The 16,276-nt window shown below is 50.0% G+C and overlaps 1 protein-coding gene across 2 annotated transcripts in view; it reads left to right on the top strand.

The window, feature by feature from the left end:
* Positions 1 to 1,562: 1,562 nt before the first annotated feature.
* SH3PXD2B (SH3 and PX domains 2B) overlaps positions 1,563 to 16,276 on the top strand; it is a 102,055-nt gene continuing 87,341 nt past the window's right edge. Inside the window, exon 1 of one of the 2 annotated variants that reach the window (XM_072756588.1) lies at positions 1,563 to 1,762. In XM_072756588.1, the coding sequence (XP_072612689.1) occupies positions 1,688 to 1,762 (75 nt within the window). In that variant the 5' untranslated portion in view covers positions 1,563 to 1,687. The remainder of the gene's footprint in view (positions 1,763 to 16,276) is intronic. The other variant, XM_072756587.1, reaches the window with a different exon arrangement.

Consider the following 16,276-nt stretch of genomic DNA (forward strand, 5'->3'; position numbering starts at 1 on the left):
CCAGGAAGCTGAGTACAAGGAGCCCATGGGTGAAATCAGCACAGGCCATCCTCTGGGGCCAGGGCAAGGTGGTTAGAGAAGGAAGGAAGTTGGAGGGTATCCCTGGGTGCCTCAGCAGTTTGGCGCCTGCCTTTGGCCCAGGGCGCGATCCTGGAGTCCCGAGATCGAGTCCCGCGTCAGGCTCCTGGCATGGAGCCTGCTTCACCCTCTGCCTGTATCTCTGCCTCTCTCTCTCTCTCTCTCTCTATATATATATATATATATGTATATATGTATATATATATATCGTGAATAAATAAATAAAATCTTTTTAAAAAATCTTTTTTTTTAAAAAAAGGAAGGAAGTTGGAGAGACAAATGGTAGGGTGGATCCAAAGTGAATCTGCACTAAACTATCCAGGGATTTGGCCAGGGCTGCTGGGAAGCATCCTTCCCTGGATGACCCCTACCATCATTCAAAGGGTGACCTTGCCCCCAGGGTGGGAAGGAGCTCAGGGCTCTTTCAGGCCTACAGGGGAGCTATGCAGTTTGTTGGAAAAAGCCCCCACTTACTAGAGTGACAGCATGGGCCAGGCTTCTATCCCAGGATGGATGCGTACATTCGTTCAGATGTTTGTTCAGCCAACACCTGAAAACTACTCCCAGCCAAGCCAGGACAAGGAGGCACTAGATGAAGAAACGTGGAGCAGCCCCAGCCACCTTAGCTTGCAAAATATGCCGAGAGCCAGACAGTGATGGGTTCTTTCCACCAGTTCTGTGAGTCTGGAGTTTGCTCTCAGTCACCTCCTCTGTAGCATGGGCCAACCACCGGTTCCTCCCAGAGTTGTCTTGAGGATTCACAGGGAACATTTCAGAAAAGCAGAAGGCACTGCACGTGCAAAGGAGTACTTGGCCCATATTTGGGAATCAATGGCTCTGTTACCAAGCACCCATTTGCCCCACGCTCGTATCCACCGCCCTATTACGCGGTTCGGCGACGTCGATTATATTGGACTTGCCTTTGTTGCGACTTCTGTCTCCCTCTCTCCCCATCTCTCAGACTGTACACCTAGGAAAGGAAGCTGCTGGCCTCTCGCTACTCCCTGAATCCCCAAGGCTGGGGTCTGAGTTTAAAACTGCCAGCATCTATACGGCGGCCAGACAGTGCCAACGGCTTCCCACGCATCTTCACCCGGCAGGCAGGCTTTCCAGGCCCATTTCACAGATGAAGCAACTGAGGCCGGAGAGGTTAAAGCGACTTGCCCCGGGCCACGGAATAGACTGCGGGAGAGTCGGAATCTGACCCCGGGATTCAGATCCGGCTCCCGAGCCGGCGAGTGCGGGGGCGAGTGTGCCGGTGGGTCAGGGGCTGGCCCGGGCCGCCGGGGCGGGGCGCGGGGACAAAGGCGCGGCGCGGCCGGACGCGGGCCCCCCGGGGCGGCCGCCGGGGCGGGAGCCGGGCCGGGCCCTTTAAGGGGGGCGGGGCGGCGGCGCGGGGGGCGGGCCGGGGGCGGGCCGGGGGCGGGGGCGGCGGGCCGGGCCGAGGGCGCGCGGAGCGGAGCGCAGGGCGGCGGCGGCGGCGGCTCGTGCTCGGTCGGTGCTCGCCCGCGCGGGGCTCCGGATAGCGCTCGGCCCCCGCTCCCGGCCCGCGGCGGCCGCCCCCGCCCCGCCCCGCCCCGCCCCGCGCCGGGCCCCGCGGACGACGGCCATGCCGCCGCGGCGCAGCATCGTGGAGGTGAAGGTGCTGGACGTGCAGAAGCGGCGGGTGCCCAACAAGCATTATGTGAGTGCCGCGCGGCCCCACGCCCCCGCCAGCCCGCGCCCCGCCCGGCCCGGCCGGGAGCCCCCCGGCTCCGGAAACTTCGCGGCCCGCCTGCCCCCTCCCCTCCCCCCCCCCTCCCCCTCCCCTCCCCCCCCCCCCTCGCCCCGCTGCGGCGCGCCCGGGTCTCTCCAGCTCCTCCCCTCCCCCTCCTCTCTTTTGCCCGGTTCTCCTCCGCTCCTTCGCGTCCTCCCGCCTCGGCCCCCCCACGCTCGTCCCTTGGCAGCTGCTCTCCTCCTCTCCGTGTCCCCCTGTGCCCCCACTCCTCCTGCCCATCTGTGGAAAAGTCTGGCCCCAGCCAGTGTAGGGGACAGTGAGACGGAAAGAGGGGGAGGGGGGCAGAGAGAGCGAGAGAAGCTGCTGTTCTCCGCCACCCGCCCCTTGCTCCTGCCCAGAGGCACCCAGGCCCGCGGCGCCTAGCCACAGGTAGCCCCTCGAGGGATCGCCGAGTTTGGCGTCGTCCTTTTGGAGCATCCAGCCTGAGCGATCTCAGAGAATGGATCCTTTGAGTGCCGGCACCGTGAAAAGATTAAAAAAAAAAAAAAAAAAAGTCCCTGCCCTCTTGCTCCAATAACTTCTGTTTAAAAATGTAGGAAAGTTTTCTCCTGGTACCTCCCTCTGTAAAATGAGAATCTTGTTTAGAGCTGGTGAGGACTTGAGAAAATGGGCCAGTACCCTCATTTTGCAGATGGGAAGGCTGAGGCTCAAAGAAGCTGCAGGTTCTAGAACATGGGAGCTGCATTCAGGCCTTCCGTGCCTCTGGAACGTGTTCCAGGGGGGCGGTAACCCCCACTTGGGAAGTGGATTCTGCAGCAGTTTAGGACCTGAACCTGGGTTCAGGGGGCCCTGGGATCACCTTAGAGATTTTGGGTGGAGGGATAATGGGTCTGTGGGATGTTGGGCCCAGGTGAGGCCTTGGGGAGGCCTCCTTACTGGAGGGAAGGGGACTATGGTGTCTCTGGTGGTGAGAAGGGGGCAGTGGCAGCGCCTAGCTGCAGAGAAGTTAACCAGGAAGGAAAAAAAGAGCAAGAGGGAGGGAAAAAATCCTAACAAAGAAGTGTAGAACAATGAATAGCAAAGGGCGTTGGCTGGCTAAATTCAGCTCCTTGGCCTCCCTGCAAGTCTCCTCTGGATCTATTTTCTTATGAGCCTCATTCTTATAAAGCAGATCTACATGCCCTCGGTGAATAGCCTATAAAACCTGAAAGGAGATAACCGGAATCCACTCTGCACTCTCCACGAGAAAGGGTGTGCTGTGTGAGTCCGTATTGTTATTGGCTGCACAGCCAGTTATTCAGCCCTTAGCCAGGCGGTGGGAAGCTATTTCCTGGACCTGTGGCATCTTTAAATAGAGTGAAGTTTCCCTTGATTCCACAGCAGAGCTAAATTGTCTTTTTTTGTTGTTAACTGTTTCAAATGCTGCCAAATCTTGGTTTCTTGTTTGAGCTTGTTGAGTGTGTAACTGAGTTGCCTTTTTGGTATGAAGACAGTTTTCACCAACATGGCAACAAGATGAGTCTAAAATTCTCCATGCCTCCTCCCACCCAATCTGTGAGTGGGCAGAACCAGAATAGATACAGCCACCACAAACTGGGCATCATCATCCACTAACTCTCTCCTGCCCGTTCCCAAGACACACGTATGAGACTGAGGTTCTTGAGCCCATTTGACAGATGAGGAAACCGAGGCTGAGGAAAGTGAGGTCCTATGCCTGGGATCACAGTCCCGGCAGAGCAAAGATGTCAAACCAAGTCTTTTGGACCCCAAAAAGTGGGGTTCCACTAGACCCTGCCACTTCCTAGATCCCATACCTTCATAGTTTCCTTAAGCAAAGTCCCCTTAAGAACCAGGAAGTCTGACATCATTTGTGATCACCCTGTGGCTTTTCATTCTCTGCTTAGTCAGATTCATCCCTGCCAGCTGTTTGAAGGTTCTGCAGCTTTAAGGGGCATCTTGCTTAGCTTTCCATCACTTTTTAGGGGCCCCTTGAAACAAATTTTCAAGAAGAAGGAGGGACCACATGACACCAGGGCTGTTGTTGTGCCTTAGCTGTTAGAGCCTGCCTCTCTGCTCCATGGCTTCCATGTCACTTGGATTGGGAATGTGCCAAAGTCCCATGTGGAGAGATTTCACCAAAAACTTGTTTTTCTGCATGTGGGTTTAGTTATCCTTGTGACTCATGGGGGCTTTCTCCCTTGTATCCAGCCGTTTGGTTTCATCAGATGAAGAGGGGCGATGGGTTGAACTGAAGCCTGAGGCATCCATATGAACGGGGCAGATTTCATGCCATGATGGCAGAGGACCTGAACCCACTAGAAGCTGCCAGTGCCTCCTTCTCTTGTTCTCGAGACATATCCAGCCCACCACTCTGGAAGAAATGGAGGTCACTGTTGGTGTGTGCCTAGACTTCCATCCCAATTGACATCCCTTCCTCTGAACCTGGCCCAGCCACCCCGGAGAGAAAGCATGGCAAGGGGAGTGAGACAGTCCTGAGCTCTGCCATTTCCTGCTGTGTGACGTTAGGCAGGTTGATATATCTCTCTGAACTCCATCTTTTATAATCTTCAAGTTGTAAATGTTGTTCCTTCCCTCTGGGGCAGAATTTCTCAGCCTCAACACTGTTGACATTCTGAGCCAGATCATTCTTTGCTATGCGGGGCTGTCCTGAGCATTGTAGAATGTTTAGCAACATCTCTGGCTTCTACCCACTAGGTGCCAGTAGCATCCCCCTCCTGAATTGTGACAACCAAAATTATCTCCAGACATGTCCCCCAGCAGCAAAATCACACATCTCTACCCTCCACCCCATGCCCGGTGCCGGAACCACTGAGTAAGAATATACAGATCCATGACAGGAGAATTCTGTTAACCATGCCCCCTAGTTTTCCACTACCCCCTCCCCATTTGCAGCTACCTTGGCTACCGCCTGTTCATCACTCAGCTGCCTTAGAAGGAACAGGTCACAGGTACTATAGATGTCATGGAGAACTGCACCTGAGCTCAGGGCTGAGTCACCTGTTCCCCCTGAAATGATATCTTCTCCATGATCAGGGTTGCTTCTCCATGCCAGCCCACCCTCCTTCACCTGTGGGCATAGACATCGTCAGTGGGCCCAAGGGCAGAGGCACAGGCCAGGTCTGAAGAAGGCAGGGTTAAACATTCCCAGGACCTCCGAGATCCCAACAGTTGGGTAAGGGTTATTGTAGATGATAATATGATTTGGAGAGGCTCCCCTGGAGCCGCCTCCTTCTATCAGAGGCAAGAAGATTGAAGGCTCAGGGAGCTGTTCCCCTTTTATGCTAGCACCTTTCCTTTCCCAGAGCCCAGGGCTTTCTGAATGAATGGAAAGGGGGCTTTCAAGTGTGATGGCCTGGGGAGACCCTCCCTGGCTGGGTTATCTTCTGGCTTGAAGAGAGAAGGAAGTGCTTGCTCTCTGTAGGTTTTGCAGGATCACCCCATTTCCTGTACTGGAGTGGGATATACAGAAGCCTTGGATTTAGAAGAGAGTCCCTGGCTGCAGGAGCCAAGAGATGCTGGCTTGCTCTGTCTTGAGATCTTTCGACATTAGGAGGAGCAAGATGGTAGTAGTAGTTACAGCAGCAGTAATCATAATGGCTGAAATTTGATCAGTTGTTGTGGGCCAGGCACTGGATTAAGCTCTCTGTATAATTTAGTTGGCACAACAGTCCTTTAAAATAAGTCTTTTTTTACTATATTAATACACTACTTCAGGTATACAAATACATAAAATCAAATAACTATCCACCATCCAGCTCTGTCAGGTGTTCACATTTTGCCATGTTTCAGATCATTATTTTTTGTTTTTTAGAAATAAAACATGGCAGATGCAAAGCCCCTGTGTATCCTCCCTAACTCTCCCCCCACCCCAAAATGAACCAGTGTCCTGCATTTGGTGTTTATCATTCCCATGCATTTTCAAAAATAGGTTATTAGGGGCAGCCCCGGTGGCGCAGCAGTTTAGCACCACCTGCAGCCCGGGGTGTGATCCTGGAGACCTAGGATCAAGTCCCACATCGGGCTCCCTGCATGGAGCCTGCTTCTCCCTCTGCCTGTGTCTCTGCCTCTCCCTTCGCTCTCTCTGAATGAATAAATAAATAAATCTTTTTTAAAAAAAAAATAGGTTATTAGATCTACTAGATAGGCTTTTTTTTCTTCCAACAGCTTTATTGAGGTATAATGTACATGCCATAAAATTCACTCCTGTTAAGTGTATGGTTTGCTGATTGTTTTAGTGAATTTTTTTTTTAAGATTTTTATTTTATTTATTCATGAGAGACAGAGGCAGAGACATAGGCAGAGGGAGAAGCAGGCGTGGGACTCGATCCCAGGACCTCGGGATCATGACCTGAGCCAAAGGCAGATGCTCAATCACTGAGTCACCCAGACATCTCTGTTTTCGTGAATTTATAGAGCTGTATGACCACCACTACATTCCAATTGTGTAACCTTTGTATCACCCCCAGAGAGATCCCTGGGACTTGTCTGCAGTCAATCCCCATCCCACCCCAGCCCTACACACTTTTTAATGTTTTTACCTTTTTAGCACTGCCCCAAATCATGTATTGCGTGTTTTAAAACTATATAAAGACATTATCCTTTTGAGATCTATGCTGATACATGTGGCCCCAGTTCATTTTAAGTGCTATTTAATATTCCATTTATATATACTACTATTTATCCTAGTTTCTGTTGGGGACTTTCAGGGTGTCCTCAGCGCTACAGACCCATGCAGCTGCTTCCTGCACATGTACCTATGATGGGGTTGCTGGGTCTAGGGGTTCGTGCGTTGTCCCCTTTACATTTATAGGCCATGGAGCAGTGTCTGTGCATCCCTTTGCTGTGTGTCCTTGCTAACATCCTGAATAGTCGGACTTTTCGTTTTGGCCAATCTGCTGGGTGCAGAGTAGGATCTCTTGGTGGTGTTCGCATCTCCCGGCTCACTGGCCAGGTTGAGCATCTTTTCCTACCTCCATGGGCCATTAACATTTCCTCTTCTGTGAATTGCCTGTTTTATCTTTTGCTCCTTTCTCAGTATATTGAGTTATTTGTCTTCTAGTAATTGGTACGATTTTACACAGGCAAGATCCTAATGCTTTAGCCAGGCAAGATCCTAATGCTTTACACAGGCAAGATCCTAATGCTTTAGCCAGTTACCTTAGCTCTTCCACTCTTCCCTTAAGATTGGAGGCTCAGAGAGAGGAAGGCTTGTACCTGAGGTCACACAGCAAGGAGTGGTGGCATAGGGATGGAGCCAGATGCATACATGGTCTGGGAGAGGTGGCAGCCCTGTGATTCCACCCCTGCACCAAGCAGCCTCAGGTGTATCACCTACCTTCTGGATCCTAGTTTCCCCGTCCTGGCCCTTTACTCATCTCACTGCTCCCTCAGCCTAGAAGGATGCAGCACAGGCAGCCTCCAGCCCTCATCATTCTCACCCCGGGAAGCTCTGAGTTGATTGTGCCCCCGGAGTGATGGGGTGATAGACCCTGTGCCACCAGCCTTGAAACCTCCTTCCACTAAGCCCCAGGGGTCGCTATTCTGAGCCGTTGAGTTTTGCAAGGTAGATCACACCCTTATCAGGTATTACCAGCATGCTCATATCAGTCTATGGGAAGCCTCTGGCTGGCGAGCTCAGTGGTCTGGAACAAAGTGTGAACTTGCTACCCAGATTAGCTGCATTCTCTTTCCAGCTACCAGTTACCTTGCACCCCTTCTTTTGCAGAAACACACAGGACAGGGCAACAAACTTGGGCATTAGGGATAAACATGGCCTTGGCTGACTCAACCCCCAGTCTTAGTTTCAGCATCTGTAGAATGAGTCGTGTCTTCTCAGACTGTTGTGTGCTTTTTAGATAATGTATACACTCGATCTGTACTCCGTGCCTTCTGCCAGAGGGATAAATGCCAGCTACTAGCACATTTCTTTCATGATGAAAAGACCTGGCTCTGAGTCCTCCTCAAGCACTTCTGAGCTGGGTGACCTTGTAGATGAACCACCTGAGGGTTGATAAAAAGGGAGAAGGGTGCAACAGTACTTATCTATAAGTGTAGGGCAATGGTGAAGGTTAATTCAGGTCACCCGATACTCAGCCTCGTGCATCATGTAGAAAAGGCCCTTCATCAATGGTAGTAGTCTTGAAAAATAATATTGGCAATAATAATAGCCATGATCCAAATCTATGCCTCTTTCCTACCTGCTGCTGTGAGGCCATGCTATGTGTTCTCCATGCTCTTTGATTCAGGAGGCACTTATAGGGTGCCAGCTCCAGGCTGGACACCCTGCAGCTGCTGGCATAGGCCCTCGAGCAAGGCTGAGCCTTCCTATCTATCTGCCAGTGGGTTCTTCTCATGCACCCTGTCATAGAGTAGTGCACTAGGTAGGCATTAAGGCCCCTCGGGTAAGGTGGGTTTTGTTTGTTTGTTTGTTTTAATGACTGTTGCTTTCTTTGAGTGAAAAACAGTGGACTTTATCAGTTGCCTTGTACCATTTTGATCCCTCTGGCCCTTGGATGCAGGAGATATCAGCCTGCTTCTTACACTCTGGGCTCCTGCAGCTGTGTCAAGATCAAGGCAGGTGGAGCTATCATATCTTCAGATCACTTACATGTTACTTTAGTTCAGACTTTAAATCTTTGTTATTCCATGCTTCTGGTGAGCAGAGAAAGTATACCAGACAGTCTGGGTTCAAATCCCTGGTCTGTCACCTACCGGCAATGTGACTTCAGACAAATGACTTACACTCTCTGCACCTCTATAAAATGGGAATAGTAACAGTTCCCATTTCATAGGACTGATGGGAGGATTAAATGGACCTATCATAAAGTAAGGGCTCCTTCACCATGAGCTGTATTAGGAACATACAAACATAGTATCGTTTATGGTAGTAAAAAGTCAGTAACCACTTAAACTCCCATCAGTGGAGAACAAGATAAATAAAATGCACTATATCCACATGCGAGGATACCATCAAGATGGTAAAAATTGATTCTATCTTCTGTCATGGGAATATTAAATAGTAAAAGCTGGTTGCAAAACAACATGCTCAGGCTGATTCCCACCTGATTACAAATGAAGGATGAAAATATGCGTCTGTATAAGCATAGAAAGATAGCTGATAAAATATGTCACTTTTCTTTTCCTTTTTTTTTTTCTCGTCTGTGCTTTCTGTTTTCCAAATGTTCTGCAGTGAACACATATTCCTGTTTTTAGTGAAAATAAAAAAACAGCAAATGCTCATTTTAAAGAAAGAAGCAGTGCCAAGCTGTGGGTGGCTCCAGCCAGGTTCCCACATCCTGCTGCCCCATCCTGTCCCGAAGCAGTGGGATTCTCCAGCTCCTCGGAGAGCCTGTCCTTCCGATGTAGGCGCTGGCCTCAAAGACTTCCCCCACTCCTGCTGTAGAGGGAGGTCTCTGGATGCAGCTTTCCAGTGTGAGAGCCCAAGAAATGGAAAGAAATGAGTTTAAAATACCTCGAGGGAAGGCCTGGGCAGATGCTTTTCTAGTTAAAATGCTGCTTGCTCAGCAGGTCCAGGTCTTCTTCCCACAATGCCTGCAGCTGAGGAGGGTTGGAAAGAATTGCAGGCCTGAGTCCTGTGGCCTGCACTGAGGCCATAGGACACGAGAAAGGTCATCCAGATTAGAGTTAGGCCCCACACCCCGCTCCCTGGGTGTTTATACATTCACCTTAGCCCACCCAGAGGTGCACAAGGTCAGCTCCAAGTACAGTTAGTCATCACACTGCCAGAAAAGTACTAAAGGACCAGACCATTCATTGTACTTGTGAACATCTAGAACACTCATATCCTGATGGCAAGTGGTGTGTGCTTTTTTCCTGGGAGAAAGGGCTGCGGCATGGGGAACAGTCTTGTTTTGTGTGACTCCATTTTTTTCCTTCCCTTTGGAGATGAAGGCCAGCTGTGGGTCACTGTAGCTGCAAGAAGGAGAGAGCCACTAGCCAAGTGATCCTGTCAGCATGGTGGGTGCAAGCAGTGAGTCATAGGCAACCATCCCTGGCTGAAGGAGAGAAGACGAGGCTTATTAAGAAGGCCGTGTGTCTGGAGGGTTGTGAATGTGGCTTCTGCGCTGGGTTCTAGGCTGATTCTGTCATTCACTTGCTCTTGGCACTGACCCTTCTCCTCTGGGAAGTGGGTGGCTTTGGTGGCTTTGCAAATTAAATGAGCTTGTGTGCAGAATGCCTGAGGACAGTGCTGCTGGGACAGTTGTCCTTGGAGCTTCCCAGCTTGGGGTAAGGCCCAGAAACTGGGACCCTGCGGTCCCTTCCCTGGAGCGCTGGTAGGCAGGCTTAGCCAGACGCTGGGTGGAACTGGCTTCGCTGCCCCCGCCTGACATGGGAGCTGCCTGATGTAATAGACCCGGGAAGCCCAGTGTCTCACAGTGCGTCATGGGCAGGGGCTGGTGTGGCTCACTCCTCTGGGGCTCTCCTGGGAGCCCACAGGGCCCAGCTTTATCATATGCCTGTCATTCCTCCACCCTCTTCTCCAAACTGCAGAGTGTTTTCCTCCTGGGCTTGCTGGCTCAGATGCAAGCCTACAGGTGGGCAGGGAGCCCACGCCCAGGACCATCTTCAGGTACTGAAGGGAGAAGGGACTGGTGGTGCATCTTGTGTGCAGGTGGGCAGAGCTCTACCACCTGCTTCTGCAGGCCTATTTCAGACCATCCCAGGGCTTAGGGTTGCCAGATTTACCAAATTTAACAGGACACCCAGTTAAATTTGAATTTCAGATAAACATGTGATATTTGAGACATAACTCTGAAATTATTCATTGCTTATCTGAAATTCAAATTTCACTGGGCATCCTGTACTTTGGCAATTCTACCAGAACCACCACTTTCAACAACAACAACAACCACAACCAAGAAACCTTTGGACTTTGTAATAGTGACAACGTTTCCTGAGAATTCCCTGAACAAATACAAATCCCTCCAGGGGCCAGGCACTTGGAAGCACAGGGATGATCTGCAGATACACAAACCAGGAATTCAGCCTTCAAAGGAGGTCAGTGTCCTGAGAGACACAGGCAGGGTGTTTCAGAGCTAGCCTGGAACTTGGGGAATAAGCAGAAGCCTGTGCACTTGGGTTCTGGGGAAGTTGGACTTGGATAAGGTCAGCATGCGGTGGAGGTGAGCCAAAGCTGATCACAAAACTGAGGAGGGATGCTGCAAGTGGAGAGGGAAGGGAATTTCAGGCCGAGAACAGGAGGGCAAAGAAGTGGAAACCCCAATATGTGGTATGTTTGAAAGAAGCAGGAGTGGTTTGAGTGATGGAAATGAAGCCTGATGTGTGGGGGCCAGGAGCTCCGGAGTGGGCTGACAGCCACAGAATAGAAAGTATGGACCCTACCCTCAGGAAGGTCACAGCTTCCGTGCACAGGGGCCGGGGCTGGGGCCCAGAGGTGTCCAAGAGAAGTCTTGGAGTAGTTGGAGAGCTAGTACCTGGGGCCCTCCCGCTGGCGGGCCTTCCACAGGAAAACAGAGGGGGGTGGAGCACAGACAAAGTGTGGGAGGCTGGAGGGAGAGAGCGCCTGTCCACAGAAGGGCTGCGTGCAGACAAAGATGAAGCTGGGGCAGGAGAGGTAAGAGAGAAGGAGGGGACTGGGAGAGCCAGTAGGAGTTCTGAAGTTTGGGAAGGATTAAGTAACTCCAGACCTATCTTGTTCTCAAAGCTTAATAATAATTTACTATGACTCTTCTAGAATGGGTATAATTTATCTGAATGCTTCTTATGTGCTCAAGGCTTTCCATACTTTGGATCCCTGAATCTGCTCAGCACCTCTGTGAGATGCAAATGACAGAAATGACCCTCGCTAATTTAAGCCACAGGGAACATATGGAAAGCTGACTCTGGGCAGAATAGGGGTGGGGAAATGACTTGGCCAGCTGGAGCCAGGGCAGAGGAGCTGCCAGGAGGCATCAGAGCATCACCAAAGGTGAGCAGCTGCTCCATCCCTCCGTCCTTGGGTCCCTCAAGAGTTCAGTTCTAGGAAGAGAGAGTCTGATTGGTGCAGCCAGATCCCCCTACCATCCTTTGGCCCGGCAAGTGCCAGGTATTGGGATAGGTAGTCCCCCTAGGTTGCATGTAGTGGGAGAGATAGTCACTGGAGATCCAGGGTACTGTTGCTGGAAGAAAGAGCAGGTGGAAGCAATCAATGTCTGCTATGTGGGTCCTGTTATTAGCCCATTTTGCAAGTAGGGAAACCGAGGCTTGGAAAGGTGGACTAATTTGCCCACAATCACACCCACTTCTCTGCCTCTCATTGACTAGAAGCTTATAGAAGCTATCTCCCTGGGGGTAAAGGAAACCGTGGTCATAAGGCACATAAGGATAATATTTTCTAGTCTGCTTAATTAAGCAGAATTGCATGGACCCCTTGGCCACTGCATTGGCAAAGAAAGCCAGAAACCCACGCAGCGGCGTCACCGTTTCCTCCTCCCCGGCCAAGGTGTGAATCAGCAGCCTTTGGCTTCGGGCCACCCTTGGCTGGCAGTCCGTTGCACAGATGTGGGTTTACTGTCTGCCCCAGGCCAAGCCTGGCCCCAAGCTGGAGAGAGGCTAAGATAGCCAGGCAGCTTTTGTCCCTGTGGAGATCACCATCTGTTTGGAAGGCGTCACAGCAATAGGGCCATAATGAGGCCTGGCGTGGGGCTCTGGGAACAGGTAGGGGTCTGAGACCTGGGCTGCCCCTTCCTCACTGGGACAGAGAGGTATGCTCTGGAGAGGGAATGCAAACTAGTAGAGGAGTTCTCAACATGGGTAGAGTTCAGAGGGCCCTGAACTTGGAAGGGGAAAAGTTCAGCTTTATTTTCATCAACCGCTGACTGTAATTTAGCATTGCCTTCCATTGTGAATGAGGGCAACAACCCTTAGTGATATTCATAATACCTGAGACTTTGTCACCAATAGAAATTCCCCTCTGTTGCGGGGGTTGGGGGGATGGGGTCACTGGGTGATGGGCATTAAAGAGGGCACTTGATGGAATGAGCACTGCATGTTGTATGCAACTGATGAATCAGTACATTCCACCCCAGAAACTAATAATACACTGTATGTTAACTAAATTGAATTTAAATTAAAATTTTTTAAAAAAAGAAATTCTGCTCTATTTTTATATCACCTTACAGCTATGGCATGGATCCCAAAGCTCATTTATCATCTGCTAGTAGTAAGTAGATCATTTACTAGTTCAGAACTGTGATGCTACTCAACCTACCGCTAGATTTCATAATTGTATTAATAAAGGGATACTTATATTCACCATTTCGTTTCTGAAACATTTTTATTATAATTCAGTATAATGTTTCATTTAGAATCCTGCATGCTTTATTTTATTAATTTTAAATCATTCTGAGAAGTGGTCCATAGGTTTCATGAGGTTGTCAAGAGGTCTGTGGCACCAAAAAAAGAAAGAAAGACTTCTGGGTAGAAGTTTCCAACCTTGGGTTTGGAAGCCAGATGGCATGGGTTTGACCTGGCTCTGCTGTTACCAGGGGCATGACCTTGAGTGAGCATCTTAGCTTCTGTACACCTCAGTTTCTTAATCTGTAAAAATGAGAGGAAGGATAGTACCTACCATGGGTTGTGTCACATAAAGGGTTTAGAGAAGTGCCTAGCACATGAAAGTGCTGGATAGTTACCCACTAGTATTATCTTTATCATCATCCCTCTCAACCCTACTTGCCATGATAAGCAACTCAAATGATATGACTCAGGTGGTCTGGCATGACCACACATAGAGAAGGATGCTCAAAATGGACTAGCTCAGGGTGCGCCCCATGAAATTTAAAGCAATCTTCCCAAAATATTTATACATTTGGATATTCAGCAGTATGGTAATTAAAACAATATTGAAAAGAACCTTGATGTTTTTCATTGGAGGTATGATTAGATAAATGATCTGTGACCTGCGGTGGGCTGTGGAGGGTCCTTTAGAGATGGTTTGTTCAAAGAGTTTTTCATGAAATGGGAAATGCTCACCATATAATGCAAGTGAAAAAGACAACTTAATGTATACAATGAGATCTTAATTTCAAAAAGTACTTCAATGTATAGGAAAGAGTCTAGGAAAACCGTGTGCCCAAAACATGGCTTCTGGTGGTGAAATGTGGACAGTTTTAAGACTACTTTTTACCAGCCAGACAGAACAGTTACTTGGCCTCCCTATGCTTTATTCGCTCCACTGCAGAATGGGAGCAGCAGTACAAGGCAGCCTCCTAGGAATTACATCTAGACTGTTGGCTGCTGTGAGGAAGTTTATTGTTTTATATTGCATTATATTTTTGTGTATTATCTCATGTTTCTCTAGAGGGGAGAGGACAGTGTAGTATAGTGGAGACAGGAAAGCTTCCAGGAGGGAGGGAGAAGGAGGAGAGCCTGAGTCTCTTGTTTTCTTTTGTCCTATCTCAGGGACTTGTGTGTGAAGCACGAGAAGCTGGCAGAAAATGTCTACATAGGGACTCCAATTGAGGCTGGGCAGAATACTCTCTGCCAGGTGAGCCCAGCAGGACGTGGACACAGGGATGGCCAAGGATACTCCCTGAACCTGACCATTCAGAATCACATACACTTTTTGCAGGAATAGAGGCTCCTTGGGTATACGAAGCTTGGAACCCACTTCTGCAGCCACCCTACTTCTGGTGTAGGAATCCCTCTTGCCTTATGACACGTCTAATAGGTGGCCATCCTCGGTCTGAGGGGCCACATTCTCATCTTGTTCTTTTCTCCTCCATATCCCCAAGCCCAGTAGGACAAGATGAGGCTGGGCTTAAGGGTAGAGGCCGTTGTTCGGGGAGCATCCTGGACTGGTTCATCCCTTTCTACCTGTCACCGAACCAGGGCACTCAACTTTGATGTGGGGCCTCCCAGTTTCCCAACCCCATTGCGGTGCCCATACACTGGGCTAGTCCTCTGTTGACTTGTCTTCTCTCCCACCAGGCCTGAATCCCTCATAGTCCAGGGCCTGACTCAGAACAGATGCCAAGTGTGTTCCTTGAATGAAACCATGACTGCCTAGGTAGGCCCTCTCTATCCCAAGATCCCGTGATTCTAGGGTGATAGCCACTGACATCGTTCAGCTAAGGCAGATTCCTCGTGATGACCTCTTGTTGGCACCAGACTGAGCATTGTGTCATAGTTGTTGAAGCACACGCTTTGGAGGCAGCCAGACCTGGAAGTGAATTGTGGTTGTGTCACTTTCTAGTTATGCAATTTTGGGTGGGTTACTTAACCTCTCAGAACCTCTGTATCTTCTTCATCTATAAATGGAGGAGTCATCCCAGTACATGACACATAATAAAGTAATCGTGATTCTTAGTCTAGTCCACTGGAAACAGAAGGACTCCTCCAGGCCTCTGGGATGCTATTAGGTTGAACCACATGAAATTTGTCAATTTGTTACCCGTACAAATAACAGTTAAACTTGGTTCACCCTAATGATCTGGTTTTGATTGGGGTCTAAGGAACCCAGTCTCCTATGTGGAAGGGGTTTTGATGTCCATCTCTAGACCAGGCATCTTACTGACATCCCATTATCCCCTTCAACAGCCCTGAGAGACAGGAAATACTATTAGCATCCCTGTTTTACAGGGGGGAAAATTGAGGCTCCTTGTTCAAGGAAGTGTTAGAGCCAGGATTAGAACCCACATCAGTCCAGCTCAGAATCTGTGTGGTTGGCACTGTTGCTGTCTTGAGGCTGGGCTGCCTGTTCTGTGTGGTGTGGGGCCTCACTGTGGGGCTGGGAGAGCTCCCAGCATTCCCTGGGGCCCCTGGCCCAGCAGCTGGGAGCTGTAGACTGAGACTCCCTGAGAGGCTGCCAGTGGAACCCCACATTTCTGGCCCTAGTTTAGGCAGTCAGCTCCTATGGTATTCTGCTGCAGTGTCTTTGGCTTTGGTTGGGGGCCTAGAGGGTGACAGGAAGGTTTGGTGTCAGTTATCTTTCCAGACTTTGGGAGTGTTCTTCCCAAGCCTTCCTGTTCACTTGTTCAATCCAGGTCCTGGTATCCAGACTCTGGACCTGGGCCTGGAGTCCCCTGGTCCAGCCCTTGTCTACAGCCCCAAACAGACAGAGCCAAATGGCCACTAGAGGCAGAAGACCAGGCAGGGAGCCATTGCAGAAACTCAGGCTGGTGATTGTGTTGGTCTAAATTGAACAAGGCCATCGGCTTCTTTAGACTCAGTTACCCCGTCTATAAAATGGGGGTGACAGTAAGTCCTGCCCCATAAAGGAACAAAGCCCAGTAGCATGGCTGGAAGTAAGGAAGTGCTCATTAAATGTGAATCAGTGTTGTTTTACTGTTTTTCATTAAGAGGGAACCACTGAGAGATTCTAAGGAGGAAGGGAATCTAGTCAGATGCTGTGTTTTAGAAATCTCTCTTTTGGGGGGAGCAGAGGGACAGGAGGACCTTGTGAGAACAGCCGCTGTCATCCAAAATGAGGTGGCCCAA

Source organism: Vulpes vulpes, chromosome 4 (genome assembly GCF_048418805.1).
Source record: "Vulpes vulpes isolate BD-2025 chromosome 4, VulVul3, whole genome shotgun sequence".
Lineage (NCBI taxonomy): Eukaryota > Metazoa > Chordata > Mammalia > Carnivora > Canidae > Vulpes > Vulpes vulpes.